Raw genomic sequence first — 25,378 nt, forward strand, 5'->3', positions numbered from 1 at the left:
CGCGGAGGCTCGGCGGCCGCGGGGGAGGCAGCACAGCCCGCGGCGCGGGAGCATCGCCCGCCCGGCGCGCCGGCGAGGGCAGCCGCTCTGCTCCGTCTCGCCCTCCTCGCAGGGGCCCCTTAACCCTTCCCGCCGCGGCCGCCCCGTCGGCTTCGCTTTGATTTTCCCCGCGCCACGTCCAAGCCGGCTCCCGGCGTCCCGATCCCCCCGCGCCGCGTCTGCGTGAAATCCGGTGGGGCGCAGCCGGCTCCCGAAGTAGCCTCCGAGCGGGAAGCAGGCTATTAAACTTAATGAATTTTTTCCCGGTTATTGTCGGACTCTGGCTTCGTGATCCCGACGTAAGCTCACAAAATACCTTCATTTATTGCTTCTGTTCTTGTCGTTCGACCGGGATTCGGGACAGTATTTCCTATTCCCGTACTCCCCATTTCCAGCATGTTTTATTAATACCGCTTACAAACTACAAGTTATTTTTGCTGCCAGCTGGTCTGCCTTGGCCTTCTTTTCGTGGGTAAACTGAGGCACTTAAAGATTAAGGCAGCATTTTCCAGGTTCATTAAGTCCGGAGTGCATAAAATTAAGCGCCTGTAACCCCGGCTGGCGGCACTCTGGATTTTTGCGCGCCAGCTCAGCCCCCGGGCGAGCGGTCGCTCCATGAAGTGACTACCCAAATACTTGAACTATGGGGCTAAGTGACTTGGTAAAACAACATGTGAAGCAGCTGAGCTGGAGAGCCTCGGTACCTCACCCGTGTACACGCAAAAAAGGAAAATACCCGGATTCTTGCTAAAATTTGCAGTGAAGCTCGCCTGGTACGTGGGATTTTGCGCTTTCGGAGGAGCTCACGCGCCTCCACCTTCCCGGCGCTCGTGCGACGCAGCGCGTTTAGTCGATATTGCCGCAGCAAGCTCGGCGCGCTGGTGTCCCCGGCGCGGCTCTCGGCAGAGCCCTGGCCTGTCCGCAGCAGCCGTCGGTGCTAACCCCGCCGCGCTCCCCTCGGAGGGAAGGGCGGCGTTTTGGGGGGCAGCGGAGCCGCGCGGGCTGGCTGCGGGCTCGAAGAGCATCGCCGCAGAAGTGTTTAATCTACGAAAGGCCCCTTAAGGATACGCCGTCAAACGCGCTCTCTGCAGAACAGATTTAGGAGCGCGGCTCAGATGCAAAGAGGGGACGTGGATGCTGTCACATCGGGTCCGGTACAGCTCCCGTCGGGGTGTACACCGGCAGGAGCCCCCCGGGAGCCCACCGTGTCCCGTGGAGGTCAGCGCAGTGGCACTGAGGAAGCGCTGCCTTTTAAGCAACCTTTTTGTGGTGCAGGTGGGACGGGAAGGTCACCGGCCCTGAAAYGATAAATCAGGAGGGACGCGGTCCACAGGCAGCGGTGCACATGGCCTGGTGTTGTGTTTTGCACAGGTTCAGCCATGCACACGCACCGGGTTGCTTTCTTAGACGGGTCCTCCAGCGGACGTAGATATGGCAGAGAGCTCCTGGGCTTTCAGCTCTTCTCCTTCTTTGGCCCCTGCTCCTGCAGAGAGATGCATGGGGCAGCAGCGCATGTTCCTATCAGGCCAGTCAGGTCCCATGGCCACACCTTCTTCCCCACCCAAGGGGACGCCTCACCACCCCTCTTAGGCCACAAATTCTGGGAGAATTTTCCCGAGATCGGCAGCGGTCAGCGGTGGGGTGAAATCGATGGGCTTGTGCACTACATCTCGTGAGTGGCAAACCATCAGCCTCCGTGAGCCGCCAGGGACGGACCAGCCTAGGCGGCCCACCTAGATGGAAACCTAGATGGCTGCCTGCCACGGAGCTCGCGGAGCTCCAGATCGGGCTTGAAATAACTGGGCTTGTCTCCGCAGGTCTGAGGAAGGCACAGAACGGCGACGGATACTYGAGGAAGCTCCTGGTTGCCACTCACGACGAGGATGGTCACAGCAAAAGGATGGCTGCTGCTCCTCCTCCTCCTGGGAGCCACGTCTGTTCTAGGTGAAGGTTAAACATTTATATTTTTGTCACAACGTTAGCTAGATGCCCTTGCCCTCTGCTGCCTGCAGGCATGCCTACGTGAAGGTATGTCTCCAGCCGCGCAGCCAGGCGCCAGGCCGCTCCCGGCGGGAAGCTGCCCCGGCTCTAGGTCAGCGCTACGCTAACACAGCTAAACGACTTCCAGACGAGGGCTGGCTCCTGCCCAGCCCCTTTGGAGCACGGTCAAAATGAATTTGCAATTGTTTGTGTCCATCTAGGCGGACACGAGTCGCTGACTTCSAGCCGAACCCCGGCGAGCCCTGCTAGATGGGCCCTCCTGGTGACGTCTCCCGAGCGCTCCTCATCTAGGATAGCTGCGCGTTAGTATCCAAACGACAGCTGCTCCCATTTGTAGGTGAAAAACCGAGGGATGGAGGCGCTGAAGTCCAGATCTGCCATAGGATTAGACTTCTTTGCTTTTGAGGATCTAAGCTGCAGTGTCCTCCAGCAAACCTGTGTTGGGGCGGGAATGGAGYCCAGGTCTTCCCCTGTTTACATGCCCAAGTACAGCAGATCGTAGCCTCCAGACTTACCCATGGATAACTTGTGTACAATGAAAATTTGGGATCAGGGAGGGAATAAGGAATTTTGTGAAAGAACGGTCCCTTTACTGCCTGCGGCTCCCGGGTTGGCAGCCCGCAGCCTGCTCCCGGCCCTTGCTCTCCCTGGYCCTTCAGCAGTAATTACCCACGCACTGATCAACCACGCCGGCTCTGAACTGAGCCGTTTGGGCAGGGATTATGTTGTTCTCTAGAAAAGATGCATGAAGCTTGTTTTATCTGCCCGTTGCTGGATCTCAAATGCCTTAGCACRCCAAAGAGCTGAGCGATAAGGAACCTACCCCTCTGCTCCAACGGGCTTTTCAGAGAAAACGTGTTTGCAGGCTATTTTGATCTATTCTCTGAGGCTATAGAGGAATTTTACCCTAAAGTCCCCTGGCCAGAAGCCTGGGGATTAGAACAGACAGAATCAATTTTTCACTGGGGAGGTGCCCTGAAATGCTGCAGAGGCTCTGGAGAGCTTCTGCCTCCTGCACCCTGATCCGAGCATCTGCCGAGAGCCGGGGCCGCGCAGGGCTTTTGCTTTGCTCACTAGTTTAAATGTAACTGGACTGGGACCGAACAGGGAAAGCATCCTAAGAAATACATCACGCCCTGGAAAGGCCGTGGGCTCAGAGTGCTGGAAAAGGGTAGGGGATGGACGGCCTGGCGGCCCCGGCTCTCCTGCAGCTGTGCTTTAGCCCTCTGGCCAGCTCACAGCCTATTCTATCTTGAATTTCCAATGTTTTGCAGTCCACAAGGACACCAGGCACAAAGGCAGGTGGGGGACCTTGCACTGCAACCAGGCGCCAAGACTCRTATTAAATAGCCAGGCCCCCAGCCAGCACGGAGAAAACAAGCCGAGGGCTGCCAGCTCCCCTCCTGCACGTGGCAGCCAGCAAGCGCAGAGGACAGCTTGTGTCCCACAGTGACAACGGTCCTCTCCAGGCCCAAGGCAGGAGAGTACAAGCTCAGCCACCTCGGCTTCATTGCTCCTCGTGCAGGGAAAGGCAGGATCCCTCCAAATAYAAAAACAGAACTCGATCCAAGTCCTTCCTGCGTGAAATAGGCAAAAAAGCTTTTCCTAGATACCAAGTGGTGGATTCACATCTTACCTGAACCGCAGTGACGCTGTTGGGCAGGACTTACCCGCAGAGGCACCTGCGAGATGTCTGCCCCAGGCYGTGTCCCAGAGCGGACTGCGGAGAGGGCACGGTTGTTACTCCCTGATTATTGCTGAACGGGAACAAAGACCCGAGAGATGATGCCAGAGTCCCTTCAACAGGACAAGGCTGCAGCTGAGGCAGCTTTCACCATCCCATGGGCCACCCTGCACCCTTGCTCTGCAAGCAGAGCTCRTCATGCCTTTTCCAATGCGAACGAGAGTGAGCGCAGGAGCAAGAGCCAATTTTCCTCCTCCTCCCCCCATGCAGACTCCCAGGCTCGTGCCTAGCAGAAAGCACTTGTTGCAGCTCCCCTCCAAAACCTGAGCAGAACAACGTGTGCCCTTCAGCATCTGGGCTAGCCCAGGCACAAACGTACCTGCAAAAGCTGGTCTTGGCAGCCTGCAGGATTCGTGGCAGCTTGAAACTTGCTCAGGTTGAAGCCATCAAGGCTTGGACAGGCCAAGAGCTCCAGCAATGCATTCACGGTGGAGGTGGCGGCAGAAGGAAGCAAACYGTAAGGGATTGCCATGTTTTCCCCCATTGGGAAATGGGCCTTCAAATCTCATCGGGCCAGGTCTCTCCRTGGGAACGAGGGCTCAACACTGGTTCTTGGCCTTCTTGGGATCTGCTTCTTCCAGCTGCTCTCCCGACCTCATGTTCTCTAGAAAATCCAACGCTTGCTCCTGTTTACTGGGCCTCCTTGCCCCAGCGATTGGAGAGGGGTAGGAGGGATGGGAAGAAGGGAAGTCAACAATCCTCCAAATGCAATGTTCCTGGCTGAAAATCCAGCCAGGAAGCCCTGGGAGGAGAGCTGGCATTCCCAGGCCAGCTGCTCCGAGCATGCTAGGAGGTCACTGCAGCGCGCAGATGTCTCTAGCCCCAGAGCTAACTTCGAGGGGRTGTTTGACACAGCACTAACCAAGCYGCAACCCAAAGGGAATTTGGAAAAACTGAATGGCTGAGAACACCTGGATCTCTCTAATCATTCATCTTCCTGACTATCAATTCTGTAAATTTTCCCTCTAGGTCAAAGGATCCTGAAACAAGCCCTTGGCAGGATCCAGATAAGACAGAAAACCTTCAGCCCACTGGTAATGCTCAGCCTAGAAAGTAAGTCGTTTTCCAACGCTGGCAGCTTTCCTTCGTGAGGACAATGGGTGTTTATCCGCTTTATTTATTTATTTATTTTACAACCTTAATTTATTACCGAACCAATGCATTTGACTAGATGGGACACTTAGGCAATGGAACAAATGTTAATCATCCCCTACCTCCTGTAGGATTTTGGCTACTGCTGACACATACTGTTGGCTTCTCTCCTGGAATATTGAAGGTCAAGTGCGTGAGCACAGCCCCCATTCCCGCGGGAGCGCCGCCTCACACCCGCTCTCGGCATGCACAGCTCCTCCGAGCTGGAAGGACCAGGAAACCTTGATGAGAGAGCAATGCGTTAACGCCCAGCCCTCTCACGCCCAGCATGAGCGAGCCGGGTTTGGGCGGTAGTAGGTAGCTAGACATCTACTCCCCTTTGCTCATCCTCCTGGCCTAATGCGCCGTAGATGGTCCTTGTACACGCACATGCAAGGAGCTCGTGCAGGCCACCTCACACCGAAGCCCTCTCAACTTTGCAGCCAGCAAAATGAAAAGCAAGCCCCCATCCTCCCCACTGGCTGCACTTTCTGAGGTGCTCCTGTAAAACTTGGGTTTAAACGTCGGCGTGGCAGAGCCCCAGCCCGTCTTCTAATGCAGCACGAACGTCGCAGCTGGCTTTGGCAGCAGTAGCTACCGCAACTTAGYTGCAAAGAAGGCGACTAAACTTTCCACCCTCCCATGCCTATGAGGACAGGCAGTGACCGCGGTGCCAGAGCATTTCTTGAGGATTAAAGTCCACGGTGCAGCAACGACCCACAGAGCCGGGTCCGCCCACCAGCTCTTCCCAACTGCTCGTTAATCCTCAGGAGATCCCCAGGCACCTCAAGCTTTGTAGCCTAGCGCTTGGCATTGCTGGCGAGGATTTAAATTCCGCTGGGCACTGGAAGGGACAAACAATGATGATCTAGCCGAGGGATTACCGGACTTTCCCAGCCTCCTGTCTCGTTTTCACGGTGTCGCTGTCTCTGTCGCTGCTTAGCTGCCGGGTGGGAACGCGCCATGTGTCTGGGAAGAGCCAAAGCACAGCAAATACGGACACAGGCACCCAGACAGGGGATTTGCATCTCTCCCTCCCACCTGTCGAGACAAAGTCTAGGTAAACTGTCAGGAAAACTGTATTTTCCCCTCCARATGGATGGCACAAATCAGTCTGTCAGGTTGCGGCTGGAGCTTGCATAAAGGGTAACTCCTGTTTCCCCGAGGAAGGAATAAAACAAACTCTGCTGTTTTTGACCAATGCATTAGGAAGTAAAAGGCTTCTGCCCTTGGCTGTAGGCYGTAAGCTGTAAAGACAGCCCTGCGCCGAGCTCAGGAACGCCTTCCCGGGGCCAAGGCGCTTGTCTGCCCCAGCCGCAGGCCAGCAAGCACGGGACGTGGCCCCTGGGCTTTGCACCGACCACCCTCGCAGCGGTGGGGATTGCAAACACTCAAAACCCGTGGTTTTCAACCTGGCAAAAATAGGCTTTACTGCAGGGGAGGGTGCACGAGAGACCCAYGCAGGTCGGAGCGCGGAGGGGGGATGTTGGAGATGGAGCAGCCTGCGGAAACACTGCCTGCGTTACGCTGTGCGTTCCTGTGCCCGCAGGTAAGAGGAGCGGCTCTCGCGGGGGAGAAGCTACGCTGGGCTACATCAGACGCAGTACGTTCCTGCCTGCTGGCCAGGACGCGGCGCGGTGGCTCGCTCCCTTCCCGCACCCCTCCCAAAGCCACCGGGCTTCTCCCCGCACCTTGGCTTGCTGCCCTTCCCGCTGCCGCGGAGCTCCAGGGCCTCGTGGTGCTGCTTTCCTCCRTAAAACGCATCTCTTCCTTTCTTCCTTATCATCACTGCTTCTGCAGATTAAAGCATCAGTTTTAACAGTCACTATTTATATGAGCGAAGAGCCTCCAGGCTTAGCGGGACATAGGTGCCCGCTGCTCTGGGTGCAGACCCCCAGCACCATGGCTCTGCCCCGAGAGGTTTAGTGCAAGTGAAGGAGTAACAAGGAAGTGCTTGATGAGACCCCAAAGCTTTGCACTTGGCTGATCCCAAACTAACTAAGCGGGGTTAGGAAGCATCTCGCTGAAATCACACTTTAATTTGTTGTACATTAAACGTTTGTTCAGAGTGGGGAAAAAAGCCAAGCATTTATTAGTGCATCTGCTTGGAAGCTCATCTCCTCCTATTCACCCCCAAATTATCTAATAAGATCTATGGATTTATCCCTCAGGACACTGAATTGGAGACCCCGACAAGCCATCCAATTAAAAATGCCTAATTCAGCCAAGCACTCCTTTCCAAACCAGATGTCACAGCTTTGTGGCTGCTGTCATTTAAATTGTCTTTTCCAGCCATCAAAACCTATTTAAATACCTGCTCTTGTAAGACAAGGTTTCCAATGYGAATGCCACTATTTAAACAGTTTAGCTGTGTGTGCCTGTTTGCCTTTCCAGTAAATAACTTGACCAGGTTTATCACGGATCAGGTGGAAGAGTAGGTGTGAGGAAATGATGCCATACGCACGTTTCCAAGATACCKCCTTTTTAGAGACGTTAGTCACAAGTGCATGCACGCAAATGTTACTAGAACATTGTCATTTAAAAATAAACCCAAACCACAACCTGGGAGTGGATCGCTTCCACTCGAGCGATTTAAATTAATACCATAGGGTAAGGTTTTTAAACATCCTTTAAACATCTGACTGCATACAAAACTCACAATAAACTCGCTTTGTGGCTTACAAATCAGCTGCTCCTCGAAACGCTCTCTAACGTGCTCGGGAGCCTCCCCGGCTTCTGCTTCGCACGCAGTAAAACTGGAGCTCGCAACAGGACACACTTCGAACACGGACCGCGTGTGCGGAAGGATGGTATGATCACACCAGCAATTTTACCCCCCCCCCTTTATTTTTTAATTTAACCACACTCAAGCACAGGCGCGCGTTGCCCCTCAGACAGCACTGAAATGACAACGTGTGTTTGATTTCCTCTAAAGCCAAGTGAGTCAGAGGCGAGCGGGAGCCGCGCACGCTGCGCTCCCCTCGAGGAACCCTCCTCGGTCCGAATCAGCAGGCATTTAAGCTAGGAGCCCTCGGACACCTTCTCGTGCTTTCCTTCCGAGACCCTTGAACGTGCTCTTAGCTTGCATGAGCGTGTAGTATCCAAATGCACAGCCTTGGCTGCACGGGATCTGCTACCCCCCCCCCCTTTCGGGGCACGAAACGGCGGCGTACGTGCGGCTCGGTAACGCGGCGCCGCTGTTATTCGAGGTCCGCTGCTGCAGGATTCCAAGCGGTTTCTGTCCCCGTGGTCGACGTGGAGCGAGTGCTCAGGGAAGTGCGGCCAAACCGGCGTCCAGAAGCGCACCAGATCCTGCCTGGCTGAGCGCCTCTGGGGCGTGCACTGCAGCGAAGTAACCGAGGAAGGGCGCCTCTGCGTCGGACACGTCTGCTCAGGTGCTCCCACGGACGTAACCGGGGGAAGGGGACAACGTCCTGATCTCGCCACTGCGTAGGCGKTTTGCTCCCCTCGCTGCTATTTTATCCTCTCTCCCTCCCGTGCCAGAATTTCGGGAGCTGTAAGACCTGGCCTCCCTTTCCCCCCACCCTGTCAGTGCCGTCCGGATCGCGCTAAGGGAGCGCAGCACGGAGACTAGATGGCCAAATATCAAAACTGGGGAGACCAAGGCATAGGGAACCATCAGGGACCCATAAAGATCTGGGGAATACAGGAAAAATCCGGCTAGTCTCGGTGCACTCAGTGACTGCAAGCTGCTGTCTCCATGTAGTTGGCCCCAGTAAGAAGAGTCGGGAACACGGGGGTACAGGGAATTGCCACGTTCCTGGCTACGGGGGGCCTTCTTATCAGGCCCTTTTAAACAAATCACTAAAAATATTCCTTTTTTTTTTTTCCCCCACTGGAAACATTGCTTCAGGTCTTCACTGATTATTTTAATTTCATATCACATAATGCTTATTTGACACCTAAAMTATTTCCCATCCAATTCAGGATAGCATAAAATTAACAGGGAAGAAAGCTCTTGAGATAAACCAGCGTCGTGCCATTTAGACACGAGTTTATAACAGAAAACTATGAAGTTTAGGCCACTGGATTTGTGCTTGTGCCAGGGTTCAGTTAAGAGCGCAGGTGCTGGTCTGGATTCAAGCGTCCCTGAAGCCAGCCCGTTGGGGAAGGTGAATAATGGTTCCTATAGGTAATTATAGCCACGTGGCTACTTTCTGCTAATYGCCAGGCTCGAAACTACATAGGCGCTGTGTTTCTAACACACAGCTGTGGATAATCAGTAAAAATATGTTGTGGATACAATTCACTTCTTACGCAGTATCTGCCTTTTTGCATCTAAATTAAACGCAGAGTCGACGGCACACCCCCGGCCGCTGCCTGGGCGGCGTGCCTCTCCCGCAGCCTGCAACCTGACGTGCGCCGCGGGCCGCGTGAACGCCGACTGCGACGCCTGCATGTGCGAGGACGCGGCCCTGCACGGGAAGGTCTCCCTCGAAGACGGCTCGCCCGCCGCCGAAGCCCGTGTCTACCTGCAAGCCAAGAAACTCAAGCTGTTAACCACAGCTGACAGCGGGGGCATGTTTAGGATCCCTGGAGTCTGCCCGGATGGCAAGAACACCCTTAAAATAAAGAAGGCCAAATATGTGACTGCTACCGTCACCGTGCCGAAAAGCACCRAGAGGAATCTGGCCATCCAAGTGCAGCTGGAAAGATCAGGTAACCCAGACAGAGGSGAAGGAGCAGGAGGCTTTACACGCTTCTTGGAAACAAACCCCGATTTTAGGCCTGAAGGACTAACGAGACGGCTTTTTCCTCCTCTCGCAGGCAAACCGTACATTTTGAAGAGTCCCGACGACAAGTCGAGGAGGGTGGGACAGAGCGTGTCGCTCTGCTGCGATGCTGTCGGCAGTCCAGCCCCCGACCGCTATCTCTGGTAAGGCGCTCGCAGCCCCTCGTGCCAGGTGGGCAGAAGCCTTCCCTGTGCACGGATTCGATTTGTATTTCCTTACCATCCTCACGAAGGTGAATATAAGCATCATGAACATCATAACTCTTAAAACAGCGCACTTAGATGGAGGACCCATTGCTGCAAATGAGAGATTCCTAGAGCTGGCATTTCTCACRTTTATAGTAATGAAATCTGCATAGAGACTTACTGGAAAAACATATAAATAAGCAGGGAAACTGAGGCAAGAGGTCCRGTATCCTGTATAGCTCTATACAGCAGGACGCAGCACGGCCAGGATTAGGACATAGCTCTGCTCCTGCCATGCGGTCAGTCCATCCCATTAACCGTCCGCCTGTCCCTGGCAGGTATCACAACGGCTCGCTGCTGGATCCTTCCATATACAAGTATAAAAACAACCTGATTTTGAAGAACCTGAACAGAGGCCAGTCGGGAGAGTATTTCTGCAAGGCCAGTAGCGATGGGGGTTCAGCAAAATCCCAATCTGCCAAACTTTCTGTAATAGGTAAGAAAAAACGTGCAGGTGGGAGGTGGCAGGGTGCAGAAACCAAGGCACAGAAATTCTGCTACACTGAGGAAAGAAAAKTCACAGGAAGAATACCCAGGGTTTATCTCACTCCCTGGTTAGCAGACAAGCGCGACTGACGTATTAGCCAGGTGCTCTCTGAAAACTGGAGCTCTGGATTTCAGAGGACCTGCCAAACCCAATGTGTTGGGCCCAGTGATTGCTCTGCACACTTGCTGCATTACAAACAAACATTTCGGTGTTTTTTTAAATCCCGAACTATGTTTAAGTCTGTCCATAGCCAAAAATGCAGCACATGTAATATCTAACTAAGGCTGTGTTTGATGGCAGTGGCAGGTAAGCAGGAGCTGGGGCACTTCGCCAAATAGGACTGCTCTTAATCACCTACCTTACRTTAAAACTAAGCACCTGCTTTTCTGAAATGAAGGCCAGATGAACTCAGCTAACCAAAAATCCTGCAAAACATGTGTTTTATTGCTGTGCAGACCTCACTGTTATTGGAAACAATGTTTAGCTCTGAGGGTTTTATACCACATACCAAGGGCTGTACGATTATTTCATGCTGTTCCTTAACAAAACATATTTAACAGGAAGACATGAGGCAGCCTGCAATCCCCAGCCCCAAAGCCACCTCATCCGACTTCCACGCGACTGTTTCCAAAACACAACTAACTCATTCTACTACGACGTGGGCAAGTGCCCAGCGAAGATCTGCGCTGGGAAGCTGGACAAAGGTCTCCGATGTAAAGACAGCACCGCTTACTGCTGCGGTGTCTCTAAAATGGAAACCAGAGAGATCTTGTGCAACGGATACACRCTGCCGACTAAAGTCGCTGTCGAATGTGGCTGCAAAAAATGCACAGAGACCAGAAAAACGGTACGAGGTAGAGCCATAGCAGCAGATAACGGCGAGCCGCTGAGGTTTGGCCACATCTACATGGGGAACAAAAGAGTGAGCATGACTGGCTACAAGGGAACCTTCTCCGTCCACATCCCAGCGGATACAGAGAGACTGGTTCTAACTTTCGTTGATCGTCTACAGAAGTTTGTGAACACCACTAAAGTCCTGCCATTCAATGAAAAGGGAGGTGCCGTGTTTCATGAGATCAAGTTACTAAGGAAGAAAGCCCCTGTCACATTAGAATCCTCTGAGACCAATGTGATTTCACTGGGAGAAATGGAAGACGATGATCCAATTGCYGAATTAGAAATCCCTCCCTATGCATTTTATAGGAAGAACGGAGAAGTCTACAAAGGCAAAGTGAAAGCCAGYGTAACATTTCTCGACCCAAGAAACATCTCAATGGCTGATGTGACACAAAGCGACCTGAACTTTGTAGATGAGGAAGGAGATATATTTCCACTCCGCACATATGGCATGTTTTCGGTGGATTTCACTGATGAACTGGGTACCGAGTCTCTTAATGCAGGAGAAGTGAAGGTTCATTTGGACACTGCTCAGGTGAAGATGCCAGAACACCTGGAAGAGATGAAGCTTTGGTCACTGAATCCAGAGACAGGATTATGGGAGGAAGAGGGAGACTTCAGCCTTGAAAGAAGCAGACGGCATAAAAGAGAGGAAAGAACTTTTTTGGTTGGGAACATGGAGATCAAAGAAAGGCGGCTTTTTAACCTGGATGTCCCAGAGAGCAGACGGTGCTATATCAAAGTCCGAGCCTATCGAAGCGAGAGATTTCTGCCAAGTGAACAGATCCAAGGTGTAGTGGTTTCTGTTATAAACACAGAGCCAGAGCCAGGGTTCTCCTCCAACCCTCGAGCATGGGGTCGTTTTGACAGTGCGGTCACTGGTCCCAATGGCGCTTGTGTGCCAGCTTTCTGCGACGAGCAAAACCCAGAGGCCTATGCAGCTTATATCTTGGCAAGCTTGGGGGGTGAGGAACTCGAAGCTGTATCYTCTGCTCCCAAACTCAACCCTAACGTTATTGGGGTCCCACAGCCATATCTCAACAAGCTCAATTACAGGAGGACAGACCACGAGGACCCGAACACTAAGAAAACTGCTTTCAGTATCAATATGGCCAAGCCAAGCTCCAATTCCCCAGAAGAGAACGATGGCCCTATTTACGCGTATGAAAACCTAAAAGAATGTGAGGAAGCTCCATATAGTTCTGCTCATTTCAGATTTTATAGGGTAGAGGGAGACAGGTATGACTACAATACCGTTCCCTTCAATGAAGATGACCTTATGAGCTGGACTGATGACTACTTGGCATGGTGGCCCAAGCCCATGGAATTTAGGGCCTGCTACATTAAAGTAAAAATAAACGGACCCCAAGAGGTGAACATAAGATCTCGCAACATGGGTGGGACACACCCCCGTACCATTGGCAAGCTCTACGGCATCAGAGACGTCCGCAGCATCCGTGCTATCGACCAGCCAAACACCTCAGCAGCCTGCCTGGAGTTCAAGTGCAGTGGCATGCTCTACGACCAAGACCGCGTGGACCGCACCCTCGTGAAAGTTGTCCCACAAGGCAGCTGCCGCCGAGAAAGCGTTAACAGTATGCTCCACGAGTACCTGGTGAACCACCTCCCCATGGCTACRAACAACGACTCCAGCGAATATACAATGCTGGCTCCTCTCGACCCACTAGGGCATAACTACGGCATCTACACAGTTACCGACCAGGACCCGAGGATTGCCAAGGAAATCGCCCTGGGCAGGTGTTTTGATGGCACGTCTGATGGCACTTCCAGAACTATGAAGAGTGACGTTGGTGTCGCCTTGACTTTCACCTGCTCAGAAAGGAGCCCAGCAGAGCAAAGTATTTTCCAGTCCCAGAGGAACTCAGGCCAGCAGTCGCTGTCGAACCTGCCAAGAGATAGCCCAGCATATCAAAGGCCACAGGGAAGCCGCAGAACTACCCAAGGCAGAAGCCCAATGAGAGCTCAGCGCTCTCCTACGTATTAGAGCTGTATAGAAGCCTCGGTAAAGTTGCTCACGTTTGATTAAATATAATCTGAAAGGAATATCTACCTGCAAATAATCTATCTCAAAGCAGGTAGGTGCCATTATTTTTGAGACATAATTAAGGTGCACATTTTTTATTTTGCATTGCACCAGAATGGAAAGACAGAAGGCAAAAATTGGGGGCCAGTAGTTATAGTGGGTTCCTGTCTTATTAAATGTGTCCATAAAATCTTCTTTCTGCCTGACATTAAACAGCTTCACATGTTAGCCGAAAGGGAAAAATAAATACACAATTGGATTAAATCATGTACATAAAACATTCTTCTGTTCTGCATCTGCAGACTTTGCCAGCCCAAGTACCTGTACAGTAATTGGTAACATGAAAAGGAATAAACTGATTTCCTCATACTGAATTCAACAGCAGTTTTTTACTTGAAATGTAAGTATTTTATTTATTTCTAGCTTGTTTTAGAATGACTGTATTCAAAGCTAAAGTACCGGCAGCTGCATTTCTAAAAACTAATGTTTGATAGCATGGAGAAACCACATAGACTTGTAGTTTCCACATGGATAAAATGACAGCCTGCTCTTGCTTCTTGCACTCTTTGAGAAGAAAATCCATGCTCTAGAATAGGGTAGATTAATAAAAAAAAGTGATTTTGTTACTTTTGACAATGGTGTATTCCTTTTGTGTTTGACATGTCGAAGTAAATAAACCACATGTAGAGYTGACTGAAGAAGAATTTGCTGAATTTCACAATCCTTTCACAAACAGGTCACAGCTTTTTCAACACAAGGCCGATCCTGGGTACGGGTGAGTGGTTTAGCGGAGAGCTGCTGCTCCCGAGTCCAGGGCTGGGGGGGAAGGTGCCGCAGTCACCTCCAGGCTCTGTCAGGGAATCGGTCCCCAACTCACAGGCAGCACCAGCACTGTGAGATGGGGAGACACASGCAGCCGTGCTGGGAGAAGCAGAGGGCAGGTCTGGGTGAGGCATGAGATACGGAGGCAGCAGCAGGCTCCAGCAGAAAGGAGGGAGTGGGACATAAGATGACAAGGGGAGGAGAGGGAGGGAGGGAAGGAGGGAAGAGGCTGGTAACCAATGCTTTAAGGATGATAGCAAAACAGAGAATTTAGAGTAGGGGCAGAAGGTGCAGAGACAGGGAGGAGGCTAGTTTCCCTCCATATTCAGCAGCAGTGAGCAGGACTCTGTTGGGTAAGAAGCTGCTCTAATCTGAGGGTCTAATAACCCTTCTGTGGCTATCTACGCAGATAGCTACTGCTAGGAGTCGTTGGCTAAACGCATTGCCTGGATACTTGTCAAACCTGCGTGAGCTCCCTCATCTACTTCTAGAGATGAATTGAGTACCACACAAGCAGAGAACACATCCTGTGCTTTACACCCGAACATACCACTAGCAATACTTYGGGGTGCAGACAAGCCTCCAACAGCGAAGTTTTCAGAAGACATCACAAAAAGTTGGCCAGTGCTACAGGATGAAAACTCAAATTGGAATTCAAAACACATACTCAAATGTGGTTTCCCCTACCACTCAATTCCCTCTAATGCGTATGAAGCAAGTTCTGATCTAGATCTATTCTGAACCCCATCTACAGCTCACTAAAGCAAAGGGAACCTTTCAGTAGCCCTTAGCGAACTCTGGAACAGGTTCTCAGTTCCAACAGAGCATCTCAGGCATTAAGGACAGAGCTGTGCTAAACTTGGTGCCTATGCAGTGCRATTTATGGTTAAAAAGGTAAATCACAGAGGGGAAAAAGAAAAAAAAAACTCAAACCAAACAACAATTTGTGTTCTTATGCAAATTGTCAATTATGAAAGAGAAGCAGAAAAGGAAGAGCTGTGGAATACTCTGGCACGTCATCTTCATACCAATGAATTTAGACTGTGTGTGTTTTCTTTTGTGTCTAGTCTGCTGTGATGGTTTGGCATGAGCTCGGGCCAAGGCAGCCAGTGGGGAGCATTAGCTTGGACCTTCCCACCGAGCTCTTGGCTTGCATTGCAGACCAGCAGAGAACCTCCCCTCCCCTCCTCCTCTGCAGAGACAGTCAGCCAAATCTTGGTCTTGATTTCATCACTTTGAGGGTGAAGTAATACAAATTATTTCTGCAGACCAATCCAGGAGTTACATGGATGAAAACAGGCTCAAGATCTGCTCCYTGTGCTGCACACAGGCTCACCAGAGCCAAACACCGCTCTGGTGAAAGAGCGAGCTTAGGGCTCTTTCTTTTGGGRGAAAAATGTCTGTTCAATAGCAACGAAACAGTCACAGCCTCAAGGCCTAAAATTCTGACTGTCCATGAAACAGGAGGAAGCTCTGCAAGTTTCCCTGAACTGTCTCCCCACTGCAGCTCAACTCTGATTTTGAGGAACAAACTAATCTGATCTCTGCACTCACCARGTCCCCGAGCTCTCACAGGAGGCTGCTGACAGATTACACTGGATAACAAGCAAGACAGGTTTCAAACACARGTGCTTACACACTATTAACAGCAAACAACTTTGGCTCAATGACTACCACACAGTGCTAACACTTCATTACTGATGAGCCGCCATTCCAAATCCATTAAGCAAATTTATCTAGGAGAAAAAGTAAACAGGTCCTAGCTCCCACCTCGCATACACAGGTTTTATGCTATAGCTCAATGTCAATTCYGAATTCTGCAGCTCCTGAGCACTTGCGTTTATGGTCAGCATAGTGCACAGTGTCCTTTCAGCAACCTGAAATGTAAACCACACTCCCACATATCACAAAGCAGAGCATCAGCTAGAGGAATGCAGAACACTGACTCAGCTCCACCCTCTGCCTTGGCTTTCAGACCACCAACCTTGAGAAATGGTCTGAAAGGGGAGACGTGGCTCCTAAACATCAGCAGGTTAGGCTAATGGCAAAGTATCTTCTATTAAGGTCACTTAGTTTCCAACCCTCAGATAAACCTGATGATTTATCCCTCCTGTTTTCAACAAAGGAAAAATACTGCCTCCCAGAAGCTATCAAGCTGCCAGCAGTCAGGATAAACAACACAAGGAGGGAGATTCTTCTCAACCTTCAAACCTTCAAATTATTCACAGATTTTTGTAAACTACTTTTTGAAAAGGCTCAGGTATACCTGTAAATATAGTCACACTTATTGTTTACTTGCAATTTATTTAGCAGTAAACAGTAATAAAGAAGATTCCTAAGGAGGAGGAGGAGGAGGAGGATGGTTTCTGATTATGGAACAGATGCACCTGACTGCTAATCATCAGCATATTAGGAAATATCACTCCTCATATTCATTTGAAATCGAAGATGACATCATCCCTATCCAACACAAGAGCCCTTCTGGTGTTCARAAGTTTTGCAGGTCTACTAATAATTTGGCTCCAGGGGATCTTAAACTAAGCCTTACTGGATATTGGCCTAGGAATACCGTTGCTACTTTCTCTCTCTCTCTCCCCCCTGAGAGAAGAACAGCTGTTTTATTTCACTAGTACCAGCTTTCAACTGCTACGGTGGCTGTGCTTGACTTCTGCAGTGATACTGGGAATTGAATCACAGTGTCTGTATTCCAGAGTCAGTTTTGACAGGCTGCTCCACACCTCATCAGCAAATGCCTCCTTTTTGTTATGTGTGCTCATAACCTACTGGGTTAAATTCCTACAGAGTGAGGTGAAGGCAAAGTTTCCAAAGAGGCATCTTGACTAAAAGCTGCCTGGGGAACACTATTTCCCTTTAAAGCTTCTTTACCATGTCATWAATAGTATGCCAAAGATTTTCTCCATAAAAGTAAATACGTTTTATTCTCTTTTCCTCCCATAAAATTATTGGAGTGAAGATGTGCATTTTCACAGCTAGGACACTAACTGTTAATCAAAAAAACCTGTCTAACCTTTGATATCTTACTGTACAGAAAGAAATTGAGAAGCTTTAAAGAAAAGATCAGAAGATGAAATTACATGCACAAATAATGTATCCTGGTTACAACATGCTTTAAGCATTATTTGGTATTAAAGAACTAACTGAAGACATTCTGAGCCAGATTTTAATTACACGATCTTTTGGCCAGCTGATCCTGTTTTTCCCCTAAGAGATGCAGAGAGCACCATCTACTGGGTCTCTGACCGTACTCCACTTCAGACTTCCAGAAGATGCAYGGAAACTCTCTGCTGTTACTACATGCTTTAGTTAGGACTGAAATTACCACTTGCCAGCAATGACTAGCAACAACAGATTTCACACAAGTTGCAATCTACAACTGTCACCAAGAGATGTAGGAATTACCCTACAAGTTCTCTCTAATGCTAACATCTAACACAGACATTGCTACTTGGAGKCTGATACTCCAACTAGCAGTACTAACACCACACAGCAGTAACTGCTTTGCACGCAATTGCAGTGAAGGTGCACGCAAGGCTACGCTGTGCATACTACTCTGACCAAGAAGTTCTGCTCTGTGAATAACAATGCAAAAAAATAGGAATRGCATTTTTGCTGAATTCTGAAGTTGCTTCAAAGGATCTTTCTTTGGATCCACACCAGCCTACAGCTACAGTTGCTACCAACTTCACGATGCCAGAGCAGGTTCAGAGAAAGGAGGGGAAGAGAAGGAAACCCCCCCCCCCCAAACAACAGTGTACCCACCAAGGAATTTTCTCAAAATCATTCCTAAGAACACAGCAGATGAATTAATATTTTGATCATCTGAAAACTTTTTTTTTCCTTGTACATTCTTCACTTCTCTACTAATTCAGCTTCTGATACAATTCATATGTAAAGCCAGACTTCCAACATACAGCTGGATTAGTGTCAAAACCTCACCATCTGTTGGAAGAAGCTTAAAGGAAGTATTTTTATCCTCAAACATCTTCACTTTGAGGCACTGGAAACTGATACCTATGAGGGTTAAAAAAAAAAAAAAAAAAGAAAAAAGAAAAAAAAATCCCAGAAGCTCCAAAAGTGGGAAAACACAAGGCAAACTGGCATTAAATCCAGGTCAGTGCTCTCAGTGAGGTAACAGATTCACAAAAAACACCCAACACCTGCCATCTACAAAAAGAAGCCCTATCCATTCTATTGACATAGGCAGTTATTGAACCTTTCACATAAAAGCTAATCTTAACAGAGAAAAACAAAATGACATCACAGTCTTTATTTGCAAGTAGCAGATGGGAGGGAGCAAAGCATTAAAAGATAACATTTGCTTGGAAGTGGCTGTCAATTTTTAAATTTCTGCAGCACAAATTCCACCCTTAAGTCTTCAAAGTCAAAGGAATTCTCCACAGGAGCCTAACTTTCACCTTGCTGTTGTTTCCAGGTTTTGACTCTAATTCACAGGTCTGGATTTCTTGGAGGATCATGTGTTCTAGAAAACCTGCCAGAGGCAAATTAATTGTTGGGCTAATGGCAAAGAAAAAGAATACTGCAGCAYCTGCTCTAACAGATGCTTCTTTAAAAGCATTTTATCCTTGTTATTTAACACCTTTTTCTGAATTTTGTTTTTTTCATTAAGTCTCACTCAAGTGTATAAATCTCCTGCCACCTTGATATAAACTCCATTCAGAATAAATTCAACACATGACTTTAGCTTTAAATTTCAGACACGTCCTTGAAAAGACATGAATGCATTAAAAAGTCTCAATAGCTAAAAGGACATGTGGAAGAGTTTTAAGCACAAAATGCTGGCATTTACTGACGAGCATGAGGAGAATGGAGCCTCAGTGACAGCCAAGCCTACGCAACTTCTGCAATTTTTTTTAAGTTTCCAAATTTTCAGTGATAATTCTGTAAATATGAAGCTAATGGAACGGTGCCTCATTAAGTCTGAATATCTCCAGTGGCTCTGCTTTTTCTTCAGTGGTACTCTGAAAAACTAGAGCTGCTCCAAAGGTCTGCCCATTTTTTGTTTTGCTGTTACTGTAAACTGACACTATACAAAGAGCTCATGCAGGAAAATACAGATAAATGATCCAGCTGGCAGTGACTATTGGGTCAAGCTAAAAAGATGAAAACTCTTTATTCTGCATGAATCAAGAACAACAGTGCCATTTCAGATGAGATTTTTCTTCTTCTTCTTAGAGTGCATTGCAAAAGTTGTTCAGGGAGATTACAGTAGAAGTGATAAAAACGCAGGTACAGTAAAGTTCTAACGGAGATTCAACTTGTAGCACTACAAGATATTATAACTAAAGAATCAGCAATATGGAATATCATTAAAGTTTGTTAGGCAGTTCTTAATCCAATTAATTGAAATATCTAATAATGCAACATAGAACTATTCAACACAAAGTTTGAAATTATTCATTATTTCCATCAAGCATCGGAAAGCTGCTTGTCATAGAGTAAAACTACCTTTGGTAAAAGAAAATACAAAACTGAACAGAAAGCTAAAAAGGAAAGGCTGATCATATGGAATGACAGACTGCTCAGGAAGCCTTCCATAAAAAAAGAAAAAACAAAAATGACCAAGATATATGACCAAGGCATGTAGCTTCAGGTGGGGCACTCTATCAACAACCCGAGGTCAAATTCCAATCCTAAGCAAGGGACAACTGTACGTGTTAGGAGCAGTTAATTCTAAGAAAACTATCATGTATAGGAAGAGATACTCCATCTGTTGTTTCTGCAGATGCCCCTAGCTAAAGCATAAGTTATTTGTCTCATAGGGGAATAAGAGTAAAGTTGAAGGGTCCACAAGAATATCAAACTAGACAGTCTAAGAGTTTCAGTTAGCATTAAACTCGGAGGTACAGGAGAAACTCTAGACAAATCCCATCAGTTAAATTTACTAAAAAATATTCCACTGATGCATATGACAAATGCTATAACTAAAAGATGGAATGGATACTCTTTTGCAAGAAATTCTATCAGTGATGAAGACATTTGACACAAATGTCTTGCAGTCAAACAGGCTTCTGTCCTTAAGACTCTGCTTTTGTTAAACTACTAAAAATTAGAGAAGCAAGTGACTTTAAAATTTCTAGATAAAAGTAACTGTGTACAATTTACGTTTCAAGAAAGTTAAACTGAAACTCTCTCCAAATAAAGTAAAAACATTGTACAAAAATAAATTTATTACCCAACAGCAGAAACAGGAATTTATTCAGTCTTCAGTACTCACAGATATTCTCTTCCTTCATGGAAAAAAATGACAATTGTCAGAAACCCACAATGAAAACATGCAGGTGATAGTAAGATCAAACCTTCTGGACAGGAAAACCAAATTTACTGTTACAAGGCAAGTATTAAAATACTTCATACACTATTAACTTACAGACATTCTTTTCAACATTTTCGGATACGTTCATTGTTTTGTATCCTCTGGCAATATTTTCCTCTCTTTCAGAGTCTTTTTTGCTGTGTTAAGTTTGAGTGTTTGAAATCTGCATTCGGGATGAACTGTTTTTGAGTTCTGCTGGAACCAAGAGTGCATATATCCATTATAGAAGTCAACTGCTGAGAGTTTCTTCTTTAATACGACTGTTTTGATTCCAACCCAGCCTTCCTGAAAAATAATTAAAAACAAACTTGGCAGGAAGCTCTTTCCAAATTTTAAAAGGATGAACTTCAGCTCTTACTAGGTTGACTGTGTTACATAACATGTTTTATTTGATGTTATCAAGTTTATATTAGGAGTCAAATTGTCACTTAAAAATAAGATAGAGACTGATTCTAATCTACAACAATTTTGTGGAGAACAATGAACAAATAAGACAAAAGTTAACAAACAATGGAAAATATTCATCTTCAGGGCACTGAATATAAAATAAAAGTAAAAAAATCTACCTTGCAACAAGCTATCAGTGTTTGGGACAGTTTATGGTATAGCAGCGAACCAGGGACAGCTCCATGGTCATTTAATACTTGACCTGAAAACAAAGAGATTGTCTTGCATTTTTATGTAAACAAGTAGGAAAAAAGTCTGAAGCATTATAACGTCTCTTTGAAACAAAGTAATCATCTCTTAAGTTATTACATTGCTCAAAAATATTCTATTGTATTCTGCACTGAATTTAACCCAAATGAGTAGAAGAGAATGAGAACAGGATGGAAGTGACTCATGAACAGCAGTTACTCTCTAGCATTGCTCTCTATCTCACACACAAAACTCATTAAGCCCTCTGTACTCTTRTAGATACCATCAGACCCCACACGGCTCTCAAACTTACAGGCTACTACAGAAAATTATTCCAGCAAGAACGCACAGGAATGACTTTCCTTGTGAGAGATCCTCAGACAAAGGCTTTAGAAGAGAATCTCCTGACTAATTAGAGGATTAGAATCCCTAATCTCAGGATTCACAGGATTTGAGACTGACTTGGTTCTACTGGACTTCCAGAAATCAGTTATTTAAATAAAGTCATCCTCCAGTACAACCACGAACAGTCTTCAAGTTAAGTTAAATTCTTGTGGCTTTTTAAACATTAAGTAGATTAATTTAAAAGTAAATACCTGTAAAACGAGGGATATTATGCACCTCCACAAAATCCAGAAGTTTAACAGTACTACCCTTCCAGAGCGTCTGCAAAGGAAACTGGAAACAGAAGCAGATGACACACTGAGAGTATTTTCATGATTTCCAGGTAACTGCCTAGTTATTTTCCTTACAGAAGATACCTCTGATAGTAGCATTAGGGGAAAATTTAGGTATTAGGTTCAGATGAAAGACTTAGGTAGATATAGTTCTCCACATTCTTCATCACCGTGACAAGCAAACTACTAGCACGCACATTCATAAGTTAAGCAGCTACCTAGAGTAGCTGCATTGGTTGCACCATATACTGTTACGCAAAGGTAGTGTCATAGCATTCTGAAATCCCCTCAAACGTATCAGTGGGGTACTCAGAGCTAAGGAAACAAAACAAAGCTGTTAAGCTAATTTCAGACTTGGGATCAAGTTCAAGAAAATTCTGCTTGGCTCTAACTCCATCTCTGATGCTGACTGGCATTTCACCAGACTACCCTGGCATTTTAAACAGATTCTAGGTAGAAGCCAAAATAACTAAATAGCCTCTGAGTTTTAGTTATTAGTTGAAAATACATAAACCAAAGACAGAGGACAGGACAGGTTAGAAAATGAACAAAAAAAAAGTTGTTGCCTTACCATACTTCCTATAGCACGATGCAGYTGCATTATTTGCACAGCTGTTTGCTCTTCCCATTTTATACAGCTCTTAGCTATAGTTATTTTAGGAGCTAGGAAAATAAAACAAGAAAGTAGAAGACTTGATACCTTGCTTTGCACCTTTTTGCAAGCAAATAGCTGTRCTGATTTTATTCTGATCAATGGCAGGCTTACTGTCCAGCCATAGGCATCTTATACAGACACTAGAGAAAAGTAGACTTCTTAAAAGTCTTAAGTGAGTTTATTTATACGCTCTATTCAGAGTTGTTCACTTATTTACCCATTGCACTGCAAACTGATGATTGATATTTACAAGCACAGCTGAGCACTTTTGTTAGTGCTACAAACATAAAGAACAAAAAACTGCCTTGGATTTTGTGACATCGTTAGCCATTTTCATACTGCATGTGTAACTGGAAACACAATAATGTAGCAAGTCTGAAGAAGAATTCTGAAACACTCTTCCCTCTGTATGATTTTTTGGTTTTTAAGGCACAGAAGGCAAGGAAGGGACCATATTGAGAAAGGTATCTGAAAAACATAGCCCAGCACAATAGGAAGCAACTTAATTTCTCCAGCTGATAAAAGAAGAAAATTCAAACAAGTTGCATTAAATATGATGTGTACCTACCAAAGGTTACCCCTTCTTTTGGTTGATCTTTTTTATTTTTTAAACTTTCAGGTAAATTTTTCAAAACTCTGATGAGCTGCAAAAGAAAAAGAAAATAAAGAGCACAGAATATACAGAATACTAACAAATCTAAGAGTATTAATATTAGATTGTATTTACTGTTATTGGCAATAAATTTAAGATGTGCAAAACAGTACTTCAATTTCATCAGTGAAGCTTATGAGCTTTTAGAAACTCCTGTCAGCACATTCAGAAGACACATCATACACACACATGCACATTAAAGGTATTCGCCCCTCTGAATCACAATTATAGCATAAATACTGCTTCATGAACAATCTGTTCACTGACAGTAATCCTAGAACAGGAGGAAAGCTGCATTTCATCAAGATGAAAAAGTAGATAAGTTTAACCTCAGTGAAATAAGTAACCATACTGTTTCCCTACAAAGTGCCTGGGTTCTTCCTTTGATAGAAATAAAATAGCAACATACAGGACCAACAGACAGTTGATCACATACTGCTTAGCTTTCTTCTCTGCAAGGCAAAAYGTTCACAAAAACCAAGTTTCAGGTCACTCTCTTAAAACTTGCAGTCAACTCAGAACAAGATAAAAAACAATCTTGTTAACATATATTAAAAGCAAGACACCAATCAAAAGTGACACTAGCTTGCATAAATTTACCATATTTGCACCCATCTTTGACAGTATCACTTCTAGCTCCTTTGCAGTACAGTGGGGAGGAACARCAAACTCTTCTTGCGTAATAATTGGACCTACATCAAACCTACAAAGGAGAAAGCATACAATTCTACTGGAAGAAAAGCCATAATTAACAGTGCAGAGGTGTACATTAAATATGTTAGCTCAGTTACTAATTACTGTCTTTATCTATTGAAAATGTTTAAGTTTAAAYGCTAGGTTTACAAGACAATACAGGGAACGGAAAATCAAGTTTATAGAAGCAAGCTGAGATAATCTTTATAGATACAGATATAAGAAAYACACATTTTGCAGTTCAGAAGATCTCTCAACAAACAACCTGAAGTATCTGAAAGAAGTTTCAGATGTTCCTGAGATCTATTATCAGACAAGCATGCAACAAAGAAATGATCAAATTCTGATAATGTGCTTTCACAGGCAGCTTTAGCTAGACTTTGTGCTAAAGTTAAAATAGATGATTTCTCCCTTGCTCCTAGACAGGCAATTTCTTACCTTACAGGTTATAGGCAATTATAAAGTCTGTCAACTAGAGGGAAAATTATGTATTCACTCAAATACTGTATTTGTAATGAATCTCAGATGTTCATATTAAAGTTTAGAAATGATTTCAAATGTTTATTATTAAACAAACCCTATGCAAATATGCATCTTAAATAAACTACGAATTGTAAAAAAGTTTTTAAACGATGACCGAAGTGGTGACAATTTAAACTCCTGAGAAGCAAAAATTAGGAGTTGTTTTGAAAAGCACATCTAACATACCTTTTTGGTTTGATTTCCATAATTGTCACCCCAGTTACTTTATCACCGTGTAGCACTGTGTGGACTATCGGTGCAGGACCACGCCATCGTGGGAGGTAGCTGGGATGCACATTCAGCACACCACTGAATTGAAGTATTTCAGAATTAGAATTGGAACAGTAATTAAAAAAATACATAAATGAACCCAAGGAAGAAGTTCACCTCAACTGCTACAAGTCATGTAGACTACAGTGCTGTTCCAAAGCAGTCTCATTTCACTAATGAAGCATTGAGATATCCTGTCAAGTCACTTACTATGGGAACTGCAGAATAAGGTCCTYGCTTAAGAGCCGCCCAAACGATGCCACCACACCAACATCAAACTGCCCCAGAGGTCCCGTGTGCGGCCACTCATGCRTAGGCAGCTGGAGCTCCCGGGCGCAGCTCCTCACAGGCAGGTCCCCAGGCAAGCGGGAGGGCAGGGTCACCACCTCCARCCTGGACACGAGCGGGTCCTCACCAAGCTCCCTGAGGCGGACAAGGCACTGAAGACCTGACACAGGTGGGGAAAGGGAGAGACAAGGGCTGGGGCCTTCCCGCCCTTGCTGCACCCCTGCCCCCTTCCACAGGGCGTCCTCTCCCTCATTTGGGCCCAAGCCCTGTCACAGACCTTGGTTTCCCACCTCTGCTGTCCCCAATCCCCTTGCCAACCACAGCCTCTCCCTTTTGCTGTTCGGCTCCCCTCAGTGGCACCTTCTCCTTCACAGTCCCACCCCAAAGGTCACCCCTACTTCACCCTTCTGACCCACCAGCCTCTGTCAAACCCCCCAGATTCACCCCAAACCACCGACTTCCACAC

General features: G+C 46.7%; 2 protein-coding genes across 3 annotated transcripts in view; one reads left to right on the top strand and one right to left on the bottom strand.

Annotated features, from left to right (window-relative positions):
• The window catches only part of CILP (cartilage intermediate layer protein), a 14,307-nt gene extending 261 nt beyond the window's left edge, over positions 1-14,046 (top strand). Inside the window, exons 2-10 of one of the 2 annotated variants that reach the window (XM_085308584.1) lie at positions 1,857-1,983; positions 2,241-2,342; positions 4,754-4,837; positions 6,465-6,518; positions 8,125-8,310; positions 9,230-9,595; positions 9,704-9,812; positions 10,193-10,350; positions 10,962-14,046. In XM_085308584.1, coding sequence (XP_085164710.1) covers positions 1,923-1,983; positions 2,241-2,342; positions 4,754-4,837; positions 6,465-6,518; positions 8,125-8,310; positions 9,230-9,595; positions 9,704-9,812; positions 10,193-10,350; positions 10,962-13,303 — 3,462 coding nt within the window. In that variant the 5' untranslated portion in view covers positions 1,857-1,922 and the 3' untranslated portion in view covers positions 13,304-14,046. The remainder of the gene's footprint in view (positions 1-1,856; positions 1,984-2,240; positions 2,343-4,753; positions 4,838-6,464; positions 6,519-8,124; positions 8,311-9,229; positions 9,596-9,703; positions 9,813-10,192; positions 10,351-10,961) is intronic. The other variant, XM_085308585.1, reaches the window with a different exon arrangement.
• Positions 14,047-20,355: 6,309 nt separating this feature from the next.
• Positions 20,356-25,378, bottom strand: part of MTFMT (mitochondrial methionyl-tRNA formyltransferase) — a 6,441-nt gene continuing 1,418 nt past the window's right edge. Inside the window, exons 2-9 of the mRNA XM_085308748.1 lie at positions 24,835-25,160; positions 24,541-24,663; positions 23,740-23,842; positions 23,056-23,131; positions 22,404-22,495; positions 21,752-21,833; positions 21,086-21,168; positions 20,356-20,804 (exon numbers count right to left, since the gene is read on the bottom strand). Of these exons, the coding sequence (XP_085164874.1) occupies positions 20,604-20,804; positions 21,086-21,168; positions 21,752-21,833; positions 22,404-22,495; positions 23,056-23,131; positions 23,740-23,842; positions 24,541-24,663; positions 24,835-25,160 (1,086 nt within the window). The 3' untranslated portion in view covers positions 20,356-20,603. The remainder of the gene's footprint in view (positions 20,805-21,085; positions 21,169-21,751; positions 21,834-22,403; positions 22,496-23,055; positions 23,132-23,739; positions 23,843-24,540; positions 24,664-24,834; positions 25,161-25,378) is intronic.

The sequence above is a fragment of the Rhea americana genome, unplaced genomic scaffold (assembly GCF_003343005.1).
Source record: "Rhea americana isolate MKP2758 unplaced genomic scaffold, rheAme1 scaffold_28, whole genome shotgun sequence".
NCBI classification, from domain to species: domain Eukaryota; kingdom Metazoa; phylum Chordata; class Aves; order Rheiformes; family Rheidae; genus Rhea; species Rhea americana.